This window comes from Astyanax mexicanus, chromosome 16, assembly GCF_023375975.1.
Source record: "Astyanax mexicanus isolate ESR-SI-001 chromosome 16, AstMex3_surface, whole genome shotgun sequence".
Lineage (NCBI taxonomy): Eukaryota > Metazoa > Chordata > Actinopteri > Characiformes > Acestrorhamphidae > Astyanax > Astyanax mexicanus.
Genome location: NC_064423.1, coordinates 32,888,307 through 32,901,703, shown reverse-complemented (window position 1 = coordinate 32,901,703; position 13,397 = coordinate 32,888,307). Strand labels below are relative to the sequence as shown.

The 13,397-nt window shown below is 40.0% G+C and overlaps 1 protein-coding gene across 1 annotated transcript in view; it reads right to left on the bottom strand.

The window, feature by feature from the left end:
* Nucleotides 1–7,697: 7,697 nt before the first annotated feature.
* The window catches only part of trip4 (thyroid hormone receptor interactor 4), an 89,618-nt gene continuing 83,918 nt past the window's right edge, over nt 7,698–13,397 (bottom strand). The window contains exon 13 of the mRNA XM_022669991.2: nt 7,698–7,993. Within this exon, the coding sequence (XP_022525712.2) occupies nt 7,935–7,993 (59 nt within the window). The 3' untranslated portion in view covers nt 7,698–7,934. The remainder of the gene's footprint in view (nt 7,994–13,397) is intronic.

Below are 13,397 nucleotides of genomic sequence, written 5' to 3'. Positions count from 1 at the left end.
AAAAAAAAACCCTCCAGCAGTACCTACAGTAGGTTAACACCTAAATGTGACTGATACGTTTTAATACAGATAGAGATTTGTTCCCAGAAGTTACAAGACATGCTTTTACTTCAGTTTCAAATCAAGCATAGCCAAGGCCGTGTCATGGGTGTGAGGCAGCACATCTGTTGAATTTCATTAATGGGTAAGAACGGCTCAGTGCAAGCTGCTCGAAAAGACTTTTATTGTTGTGAAAAAAAGAGATGTCCTGAAAATGCTATTGTACAGTGTAAGTGCTGATGCACTGGGATGAATTTCAATAGAAAGGAGATTGACATTTATAGCCCATAATATTGCCTTAGGGGTCCATCAGTTGGGCGCGAAAAAGCGATAATTTATGCGCTTGATGGAAGCAGTCGGCTCGCTCAGGACCAGGCCTGGGCCAAATCTTTGTTGTGTATTTAATGATGCTGTCCATGAGGACCTGAATGAACTATCAGTGAGTGTAAATGAGTTAAAGCTTTTATTGCTTGACAGCTGCATAAACCATACCTTTTTTTGGGACACAAATGGAATGTGTTGTCATGTGTTACACATCCAGAAGGCCTGGTGTCAAGGTGTGCGAAGGAATTTCATATGATGCCATTACAGGCATTCATTACAGACACACGGACAGCTCAATGTGGCATTAATGAGGTCCTGCAACCAGTGGCACTACTTTTACTGAACACAAACTCTGGCTCACTATGTCAACAGGACAATGCTTGTCCACATACGCGTGCATCTCAAATAATTTCAATATCATTAAAAAAAAGTTGAAGTTGAAAATGTGAAACTCATATATTATATCGATATCACAGTGTCACAGATAATTTAAATATTATATAAGACCAATCGGTACTTTTGGCAGTGTGCCAAGTCCTGCTGGAAAATAAAATCCGCATTTCAATAAAAGTTGTCAGCAGAGGGAAGAATGTAATGCTGTTAGATTTTGTGGGAAAACAAAACTGCACTGACTTTATACTTGATAATAAAACACAGCGGATCAACACCAGCAGATGACATGTCTCTCCAAACCATCACTGATTGGTGGAAACTTCACACTAGACCTCAAGCAGCTTGGACTATGTTCCTCCAGACTCTGCTCCCTTGATTTACAAATGAAATGTAAAATTTACTGATGATCAGTGATGGTTTGGAGAGTCATGTCATCTGCTGGTGTTGGTTCACTGTGTTAAAGTCAGTGCAGTGTTTTCCCAGAAAATCCTTTTATTTTATTTTCCAGCAGCACACGGACAAAAGTTTTAGTTTTCATTGGCTGTAAGCCATAATCATCAACAATAAAAGAAATAAACACTTAAAATAGATCACTCTGTGTGTAATACAGCTATATAATATATGAGTTTCACATTTTAAACTAAATTGTTGAAATAAAGTGACTTCAATAATCTTATATTGTCATTTTTTGATACACGCCTGTCTCGTATCCAGCTGCATTGTCAGACCTCTCTCCCTGACTGAAAATGTATGGGATGCTATTTTGATGCATGATCAACACTCCGTTCAAAATCTACAAAATCTGCAGGAACTGCATGAAAATTTGCGCTGTATGGGATGGATTGTTGTAGGACAAGTAGCTGGTTGTTCACACAAACGAAACATTACAATATATTACATTTGGCAGACGCTTTTGTCCAAAGCGACTTACAATAATGATGTACATAGAGTAACAGAAGTTCAAGGTTTAAAAAAATAATAATAATAATAATTAGACAGGGCCTATAGGAGGGCAAATGGAAGTAGTTGGACAGAGGAGGAAAGGAGGGGACGAAGGAAATGAGGTTTATTAGTAGTTAGTAGTAGTTGAGTTAGAGGTGTTAGGAGAGTGAGTGCTCTTTAAAGAGCTCTGTCTTTAGGATGTGGTGGTGATGCCACAAACAAACAGCCTTGGCTTTGGGACGAAGCTATTGTAAGCACATGTGCCTTAAGCAAGTGGTGGTCAGCCATTGCTACTGTGCCCAGGGAGCAGTGAGGACCCAAACAGTTGCAGCTTGGTAGAACCTGGGTATCAAACCAACAATCTTGTGTCATCAGTAACCCGGTTCTCTATCCACTGAGACTCTCTCTTCTCAATCCATTACGATCCATTTGAGCCCATAATAACCAATCACAACAAAAGATCCAATAGGGAGCATTACGTTTCCCCTCCGGTTCCGCCGCTGGGTGAGGTTCATTCTCTTTATTCCTGGGCCGCCTGCCCAGCAGCCTCTTGTCTCCAGCCACAGGTATGCTCATTTGCACTCACTTTTATTCAGGGTTAACAGACTGGAGCGTGTTGAGCAGCAGGCGCGAGTGAGGGGGGAAATGCCTGCAAGGGAACTGCTGACTAAGAACAGGAAGACCTGCCGCTGCTATTTCATCCACAGCTCCGACCTTTCTCTAACTGCCTCCTCATTCAGATGCAAACAGAGCCGGCCTTTTCATGAGCTAGTTAGATCCTTCACACCGCTGAATCGCGCATTTAATGGCCTGCGCTGTTTGTTTAAACAAGCGGAAGAATGTGTGGAGGATAATAAAAAAAAAAGGAAAAAGAAAAAAGTAGAACAGCAGCGGAGGATTGGTGGATTTGACTTTAATACCTGGCCGAGGATTTCATGACTAGCCGCAGGAAAGCACACCCACGGGTCTTGGCGTTGGTGTCAACGGCTTTCTGCGGAACAGAGTTTTGCAAGCTCCTTTGCACGCATCTGTTAAAAGCTCTTTTGTATTGAGACACAAAGAAGTGCTCCTGCTCTCACTAGGTGGTGGTGATGACTGGATGTGATTAGGTGGTCTCTCTGGCTTAAGGCAAGACTTTTAAGAGCTTTAAAGACTGTGGTACACTTAGTGTGATACACTAAGACTGGCCTGAGACATGTTATACGGTAGAGTTACAATAAATAAGACTTAAACCTAAAATATATCAAATATTTATTTTTTAAATCCTAATTCAGAAACCATTGTAAATTACATTGCCTGGCCAAAAAAAGGCCACACTCTAATATTTGGTTGAACCACCTTTAGCTTTGGTTTACTGGTAACTGTTTAGTTCAGCATATCTTGTGGAATCCCGCAGGGTTCAATTTTAGGGTTTATGAAATTGAGCATAATTATATCAGCAGTGTCATTATTGCCTACATAGATGGTTCATAGGGCTTAGGAAAATAGTCTGTTTTTTTTGTCTGATTTATCATTATTTTACCATCTTCAGCATTAAATATAAAACTCCTGTCAGCTTTAGTAGTGGTTATTTTGTAATAGTATAAACCACTAATCAGGAAAAGCCTTCCAGAAGCCTCCGAGCCCAGAGGAGTTGATGCTGCTTCAGGACATGGTTAACATAACAGATTCTGCTATACTCTTTTGCACGATAAAGTTTAAGTGTCATTTGTAAATGTAATACTGTGTATTAACTAACCAAAGTAATATCTTACCCATGTGGTTCTATCAGCTATTGTTGAATGATGGTTTTTGATGCATTGCTGTCTCTGAGTGACTTGAGATCACTGGTGTTCTGCCTAGACTTGCAGTCTTGACTTCCTGCACTGAAATTCCTCTCGATGCGCTGATTGGTTTAATGATATTATGAACTGTATAGAGAGAGAAATATGCAAAATTCCATTCCAGTCTCTCTGTAAGGAACATTGTTTTAAACATTTTCAAACAATTTTATAAATATGAAAAGATAAACCATGAAATATCCTGGGTTCACACTGTCTGTGTGAACCCAGTATTTGGTGGAATAGGCCTGTTTTTTAATCACAGTTTTCACTCCTCCACCAGTTTTACACACTGCTTTTGGATAACTTTATGCCACTCCAGGTGCAAAACTTCAAGCAGTTCAGTTTGGTTTGATGGCTTGTGATCATCCATCTTGCTCTTGAATATATTCATATTATTCATTATTATTAAAATCAAGAAAAACAATCATTAAGTGGTCTCTTATTCTTTTTCAGAGCTGTATGTTCCAGGGTTCACACTGTCTGCAATCAAATAGGAGTGAAAGTAAATGTAAGAAAATTAAAGTATGATAACAATTTATTCTATCAGCATTCTCTGTACTGTTTCAACTTTTTGCTTTGGGGCTGTACTGTGAGTAAAATGGCTAAATTTGCATTTTAGACCCCGTGAGCTCAGGTTCCCATCACCCCCCACTGTGAAGAAATCAGTAACAATGCACCTTTCCACACCAGACCTGACTGAATCTGAACAGCGTTATTTACATATGAGTGTGCTCCTGAACGTATCACACTAAATTGTGATTTCAGCCACTTACTCACGGATATCTATTGTTGCACTGATGCTGTTTTAGTTTTTGCTGTTATCTGTTAATTGATTTCAATAAATACTTCAATAAGTCATATCTTTGTATGTATTGGTGCATTATGTATTATTGTAGATCAGTCTGCTGTTGCTCTGTGTGTTTAATACAATGCATATATTCAGTACTACTAAGTCTGTTCAATACATTGTTGCAGGATCATCAGTGTAACAGTGACATCACAAATTGTGCAATGTCACAAAAATCTCCCTTTAATGATGTCATCGTTTTATACCAATCTTTGATATACAAAAGGCATTATAAATATTATGTTGAGACATGTTGCATCATTGACTTCTGGTAAAATGTGGTAGAAACTTCTGTATATTTGATATTGCAATATGCAGCTCTGGAAAAAATAAAATAAGAGACAACTTCAGTTTCTAAATCAGTTTCTTTGATTTTGCTATTTATAGGTTTATGTTTGAGTAAAATGAACACTGTTGTTTTATTCTATAAACTACAGACAACATTTCTCCCAAATTCAAAATTAAAATATTGTCATTTAGAGCATTTTTTTTGCAGAAAATGAGAAATGGCTGAAATAACAAAAAAGATGCAGAGCTTTCAGACCTCAAATAATGCAAAGAATTGCAAATAATGCAAAGAAAGTTCATATTCATCAGGTTTTAAGAGTTCAGAAATCAATATTTGGTGGAATAACCCTGGTTTTTAGTCGCAGCTTTCATGCATCTTGGCATCATGTTCTCCTCCACCAGTCTTACACACTGCTTTTTGATAACTTTATGCCTTTATTCCTGGTGCAAAAATTCAAGCAGTTCAGTTTGGTTTGATGGCTTGGGATCATCCATCTTCCTCTTGATTATATTCCAGAGGATTTCAATTTGGTAAAATCAAGAAAAAACATCATCATTAAGTGTCTCTTATTTTTTTTTCAGAGCTGTATGTTTTAGAACATGATTAATAATTAAAATGCTTTGCCCTGTATCTGTATTATTATTATTATTATTATTATTATTATAATATCATTATAACAGCAGCACAAAATGCGATTCAAAGACAATCATTAATGCTTAATCACAGTTACTTCTTGGTGAATGTATCGGGTAAATAAAAATATCTACTGTAGCTGGCATAGTGCCAACCTATTTTTTATTTACTGTTGTTTTTTTTTTTTTTACTGCAACCGAGAAAGGCGTATCATCGCTGTAGGTATAATATTATGGACTGCAATGCAAAACAACAGATGCTAAGTGTAATTATTTATTAATGAAATGAGTGTGGACACTCTGCAGCTCTGAAACACACAGATTTAGGCAGAGAGTTAAAGGCGCGCACAAGGAAAAGCGTAATTATTGACGCTCTTTGGGCAATTGTGGCTCAGGGGAGAAATCACTCACAGCCTGAGCTTTTGTGCCTTTGTTCCCCAATCCTGAAGCCGGCCATTACCGGGAGTCATTTGGCACAGTTGTTTGCTCTTTCTGGAGCAGGGATGCTTGTGTCACGAAGAGGCTCCTCAATCACTTTAAGGGGAGCTTGTCCAAAACCTGAGTGTCTCTGCCCCTGACAGCCATTGTGGTCCAAATCACAAGGGCAGCTCCAATACGGCTCTGCTGCACAATCGGCTCTTTAGAAAGCGGGGCATTCCATGCTCAGTCAAGCGGCTCCCGCTCGGCCTTCCAGCTTCTTTTTAAACCTACAGACCTGCTGAGAGTTTTCTTTCTGAGTTTAACCCTAACCCTAAAATAAATTAGTTTGGTTTCTGTTACATTTTAAAGTTTCTCTTAAGATATACAAATCAACTCTGATTTTATTCCTGATTATTATTCTGGAGAGTCTGTGCTATCTGGCTTCAGTCTGAAGAGTTTTTTTTTTGCCAGATTCTGAAATTTGGCATCTCAGTCACGGTTCAGTCCAGTTAGAGCGTTTTATCGCTGTCCAATGAAAAAAAAAGTATCTCCATTTTGGTCGATTATGGGAATCACCCCGAGCAGATTACGCCAGCACTCTTGTTGCAGAGTATAATATGGCAATTGGCCTTTGCCTTTTGTGCCAGCACCCCAGTGGCAGAGTATAATATAGGAAAAGGGCCAACACCCTGGTTGCAGAGTATAATATAGGAATTACCCTGAGCAGATTATGCAAACACTCTTGCCAACACTGAATCTAGAAATACTTCAAAATGTCCTGAAAAAAAATAGTTTTACATTGACTTCCATTGAAAGTTAAAAAAGTTTTTATTTCTCTCCTGTTAGGTTGCTCTTTTGGAGATTTGCTTGTTTTTCCATTGGACAGTGACGATATGGGAAAGGTTAAATTTGTTTCTACGCAACAAATTTTCTACAAATCAATCTGAACTGGTCTCGTAAACAGCCAATGGAAATCAAGCACAAAAAATAACCACAAGAAAAAAATTTCTTTATCCATGTGCTGTTTATACTTTTTGTGCTCAAAAGATGCTGCAGCAACTATACTCTTGAGCCAATGCCTGTTCTACACCACAGTACCATTTGGAATGAGTGGAATCGAGATAAGACAATAAGAAGCTAATATCTGCTTCAGATGCACCATAGCCTCTCTCGCTCACCCATGACCACATCCAAAACCCCTGTTCACAGCATCCAGAATCACTCAGGCTATTTCTAGGCCAAAAACAACATACTGAGCTTGAGTTGAACTGGCCCAACTCCAGTTTTAATCCTGATTCTGGCTCAAACGCTCGGCTCTTATCCAGGGTAAGTGCTGCATGTGCCAACTCTTTGGTTGCGGAGTACAATACGGCAAATCAGTCCGAGCCAAATGTACCAACACCCCGGTTGCAGAGTATAATATGGGAATTGGCCTGAGCAGATTATGCCAACACTCTTGTTGCAGAGTATAATATGAGAAATGGCCTAAGCTTCTTGTGCCAGCACCCCAGAGGCAGAGTATCATATAGAAAAAGAGCCAGCACCCCAGTTGCAGAGTATAATATGAAAAATGGCCTAATCCTTTTGTGCCAGCACCTTAGTGACAGAGTATAACATAGAAAAAGAAGCAACACCCCAGTTGCAGAGTATAATATGGGAATTGGCCTAAGCTGCTTGAGCCAACACCCAAGTTGCTGAGTATAATATCAGAATCTTCCCAAGCTTGGGTCCCAATAGAGCTTGGGTAAAATCCTTACGCTAACTGGGTTCTTTCGTTATCGCTAAGTGTAAATGGTGGTGCTAACGACGATAGCAGCAAACTATTGTACTTTAACGTTTAATTTGCCACGGTCTAGCTGTTTTGTGTACTATAGGCATTTTATAAAAATTAGGAAAATGTGAGACGCACGTCTGTTTATAATTGGTTCTGACAATAAACATTGTATAGTGCACCCAAGGCTTTAAATGTACAATTGACAAATATGCAATTTGGTCCAAATGTATTTTATTGCAGCAAAACCAACACAGCTCAACAGAATCAAGAAGAATAATCCCAGAGAATCTAGCAACTGCCAGATGACTGCAGGTTTATGTCCAGAGATTTATGGCCATCACCAAATCCAACGGGTACTGAGCGATGTGTTCCAGGCTGAATCTCACTCATCTCCACTGGCTGGAAAGTCTGTTCCTCGAGTCAGTCGCAGTCCAACATGGCTTTGTCGAGGTCAGGCTGCCAGCATTAACCCCTTCTTGGCACTTTGGTGTATCTGGCTCTCCAACTTCCCTGCGTGAGAGAACATTTGAGACAGGCGGGGGTTAGTGATGGTTCAGTGCTCAGCAACCTTTTCAGAGCTCAGTGTGTCAAACAGAATAGCTGCTCATCTACGGGGGAAGGGTACAAGGCTCAGGAACAAGGACATTATGAGCAGAGTGAGAACATCTAATCAGCAATTTGAGAACCTGATAACCAACCAAGCAAGGATAAACATACCACAAAATCAGAAACGTTGGGACAGTATGGAAAATGAAAATTAATTGTAGTGTTTTTTTTTTTTTTTTTTAACATATACTTTGTATTATTTAATTCAACCCAAGATATAGGTTCATGTTTTGTCTGGTTTCATTCTATTTGATTAGTCATTATGCATATTCCTGCAATGGATTCCAAAAAAAAGTTGGGACGAGGTAATTCAGGGCTAACAATGAGTGTGAGTCACTAAATGTATAAGACTATTATTAAAATGTTTAAAAACAATATTCCTCAAAGAAAGTTTGACAAGTATTTGCACGTCTTTCTCTATAGGTAGAGGGGTATAAGGGTAAAGGCACAAGCCTAACCTAAATCCCTAATTCAGATAGCACTGAATCATGAACAGTCATTTAATAATAGAAATACCACTTTAAACCTAATAAAACTTTAAAACCTTAAAACAGAAGCCTTATGTTAACCATGTCTAGCAGTGACGTTGACTTATCTAGGCTTGGAAGCATCAGGGATGGTCTGTCACACAGTGGAAACATCTTTCAAATATTATCAAATCTTATCAAATATATCAGTATTTCACATTTGGAATGTGTTGCAGGCCATAAATACAAGTATTTATGTTTATGATCAAATAAAATTACATTGACCCAACTTTTTCCCCAGTTTCCATACTGTCTCAATATTATCTAATTTGTGAATGTAAAAAGAAAGAGTTTTTCACAGCACAGCAAAACGTAGAATTTAGAACCCTCCTAAAGTAGCATGACTGGAAAGTTAAATCCTTATCGAACTTCATAAACCGACATGCCAATGAACATCTAGCTACATAATCGAGGAACAATCGAGGACCCAGACACCCTCAGGATTCTAAACTATTTCCAATAACTGTGCAAGATCATCTATCCAGCTCCCCAGCTCTAATTTTCACTGACAGAGAAACATAAGCTACTATTACTGGGCTGATTGATCCCAGCGACAGATAAAGGGCTCCATTTGGACCAATATCCAACTGTGCCAAACAAACAAGCTCTCCATATGTTTACTCACACCTATCAAATCCTGAAATGCAATTAACTGCAAAAGAGTTGTTATCTAGCTGTTAACCTTAAGGACCCTGGAGGCATTTGTGCTCCAGAGCACAAAGGCCAGCTAATGAGATCCGCGCCAGGATCCTCAGATGTCATCAGGCAGCCAGCGAGCTTCAACCAAGCGAGCCGTCTGGCCCTGCAGGGTTCGTGTGCTGTGGAAAGCCACAATAACGGTGGCCTAGAAGAGCCCTGCGCCAGCCATCGCTTTGCCGGCCTTTATCTCTCGGGCTGCAGGAAGCCAATCAATAACGAGGCTTATGAGCCTGATCTTGCAGGCATCAGCATCTCTATTCTGGAGTGCCAGCCTCTCTATTCCACCTTCAATCTCTCAGACGGCACTGCATCAAGAACAGTCCTTCAGCAACAACTGATAGAACCACATGGACAAATTATTACGTTGGCAAACCTTTATCAAGCTCTACAGTACTGGGTTACATTCACAAATTCATCTGGGTCCTAAGGCATCTGGGATGGACCATCAAACAGGAGAAACATTATTGTGTAGTGTGATTAGATTAGATGTCAAGTTTTTTTTTCTTATAATTTTTTTAAGAAAACGATGCCATGCGACCTAAGATGTAAGGACCATCCAGACTGTTGTCAGCAACTATGTCCAGAATTGGCATCAGCTCAGATGCATCTGGGATGGCCAATCCACAGTGAAAATTTGTATTGTGATGCCTCCATATTTCAGATCTTTTTGGATGTTCTCAAAGCCAGGTGTGGATGAAGGCAAAAATTACATTTAGAACACAGAGCAACATATGCTCACTTCAGTACGACTGAATGTACTGAACTATACTGTTTTTAACAAGACAGGAAAAAAATTATGCACATATTGCAGCGGCAAAGCTATAAGCACAAGCATCTCCATTTCACCTACCTTACTCCAGACAGCACTGCATCAAGAACAACCAGTCAACTGATTGAACCACTTGGGCAATGGATTACTCTGGAAAATGTTTTTAAAGAACTACAATACAAAACCTTTGGGAATTTGGGATGGACCATCACACAGTAGAAACATATTTTTGGAGAAACTGATTCCATGTGCTCAAAATAGACCAATCAGACTGTTATTAGCAAGAAGTTTTAAAGGGACTTTTTTTTTAAATGCAGCACAGATGGATGGATAGATGGACATTTTCCATAATGTCCAGTAGGTTGCCCATAGTCTGCTTCTCTGCCATCCACAGCAGTTTCCTGCAGATGCCAAAAGACCACAGCCTCTTTAAAAAGAATGCCTTTAGTACAACATCTCTCTCAAGTATATCTCTGCTGTTTTCAAAAAGACAATGCAAAATCACAGGCGGCACATATAACAGAGACATAGCGGTAGAGAGGAATGGCTTTGGCTCTCTTTATCTCTCGGGCTGCAGGAAGCCAATCAATAACAAGACTTATGAGCCTGATCTCACAAGCATCAGCATCTCTATTCCAGAGCACTAGACTCTCTATTCCACCTTCAATTGAGGCGAAGAGGAGCTCAGAGAGCAGCCAGCCAGTCACCTCTGGCTTCAAACGAACGGTTAGCACTGACGACAGTGCGGGCTGGAGCCTGCGAGCACGATGTAAGTTAAATGCAGCAGTGCTCATCAGTTGTTTTCTTTTTATCTGTCTCATCTCATTAAGGCTGAGCTCGGGGCTTCTGGCGAAGGGAGTGTAAACAAGCTGTCTGGGAGCACTTTCCTCCGACCATTCCGTCACGTTTTTCAAAGCGCGCTGGTAAAACGCGGCCTTCTGAGGAGAGGAGCTCGCGCTGCCAGACATGACAGGGTAAAACAGATATGTTTGCAGAGCAAACAAATCAGGAGGGCGCGTTCAAGGAATCAGTCGTTCCAGATGCACGACCGAAGCAACTGTATATAAAAAAAAAAAACACGGGACGTTCACTACTTGGCGCAGAGCCAAGCCTGAGCAAAGGCAATTCTTTTCAATTTGGCTCAACCCCGAGCACTCGGGGAGAGATAAAAGACCATGCCGGTGGATGCAATAAACATCCAATATTAGCAGGATGACAAGCGCCTGGTACAAATGAGCGCTAAAGAGCCGGGCGGCGTGAAGGCGAGCTGATTGTGAGCAAGCGGCAGCTGCGACGGCGGGGGCTTGCTGAGGCCGGTGCTGAGCTGCTGAGTCCCAGCATTCTGCATTGGCTGCTGAGGCAACTTCTAAGAGCCCAGACATCGATCTGGCGAGATAATTTCCCATTGATTGCTGCTCTGTTTGGGGGCTGCTGTGGAGCAGTTTATTACCCATACTGCAGCTAGGGAGCCAGCCCAATAATGGGCGCAGTGTGTCCGCGGCACTGCTGGTACTTCATCATCGGCCCCACCTAACCTAACCCCTCCCCCACACCACCGACAGCCAGCCTGCAGTTCACACACGCCGGACTCCAGTCTCCCTGTAAAGCTCCATATGCGTACAAGGATAGACAACAACAGTGTGGAACAATAGCGCTCCTAAGCCAGCTTAGCTTAGGTAGGGTGGGTGGATTTACAGGGTTTGTATGCATGAGAAAATCACAGAGTTTGTATGTGAAGAGACATTAATTAAAATAATAATAATAATAACTTTCCATAATGAAAGATCTTGCAGTAATAAACAAATAAAGAAAGAAAGAAAGTAGGTGTATGCAACTAATACAAATAAAAGCTAATAGGTGCATAATTATTGTATATTCAATCCTACGTGGCTTTATTCAGTTTATTCTAGTTTTGTTTTATATAGCCATTAATTTTAGCTAACTAAGGTTAGCTAAGGTTCACGTTACACAATTCATCCCCCACATTATTCCAGTCAACAAAAAAGTTTCAGGTTTGAGGTAAACTGATGTTCAGTTGCCCCTGGCCTGAGTGCTATGTGTGAACTGCTGCAAGACATGATCCAATAGCTCACAGTGTGAACAGCTCTACCTTGCAAGCCCCCGACAAATATCTAGCAGGTTTAATATCTGGACCTGTCCAGGGCTCTAAACTGGTTAGATTGAAAGGGTTGTGACAGTTATACAGTTAGTATTGCTACTAGCTACAGCCAGTGAGAGTGATAAACATGAGGTGAGGAATAATACATCATCAGGCATGACTTCCCATGCTTGGAGCCAAGAAATTGAATGAAAATTGGTTTCTTTTTCTTCAGCGTGTTTTTGTTGCAAATCTGTGCTTGTGTATTGCTTGTTTGTCAAAGACATTCATTTTAAAAGGAACAAAATGAGACCCATACATAGCATTGTAACAGTTATTTTTTGTGTGTGTTTTTTTTGGAAAGCAGACAGAATTGTTGCGAGTTCCTCATGGTAAAAGATACTGTAATTCTGGATTTTTAAGCTTTATTAAATTGCTCACTGATTTTTATAGTCACTTTACACTTTCATTTAATGGCTTCTTTAAAAAAAAAAAGTAAACTCTCTACCTCAGTTGCTGCTGTGATCATTTATGTTCTGTATGTTACAGTATATTACATATCTCTGCACCTTTTTCTCACTATGCACATTTCATTGTACCGTATCGATACTGCATGGTCCTGTCTGTTAAATTGTTTCGTTTTTTGTGTTTATTGTATGTATCGTTACACTTTTGCACAAGGTTCGTCTATTGCATGAGTCAAGAGGAATGTGATTTCATCTCACTGTGTACCTGTACATAGATGTAATGACAATAAAAGCCTCTTGACTTAAATTAAAGGTTGTTCCTATTACAGAGTTGGGCCAATGTAGTATTAGGAGTCTTGCCCAAGGACTCTTACTGGTGTATCACTGTATTGTCACCCAAGATGATGGGAGGCTCACAAGCAGTCGATGGTGTTATCCACTGCGTTCCACCAAGCACCCCCAACACATGTTGTTTATATGAATTTTATTAAGTGTTAAGTATGTATTAATGCCAGCTTTTTCACCCATTATGATTAGCTTTATATGTACCTGCATCTACCAACTGCTGGTCAAAATGCTTCCCACCAAAATGCTTTGATTGACTGCAGCCTACAAATGAAATGTAAACACTGTTTTTATTAAACAGTTTTATGGTTTAGTTTTCATGGAATTAAGTGAACCTAATAAACATTCCCATCACTGTCAATTTGTGCGTGTAGTTCCCATGTGTCAAATATTTTGAAAACCA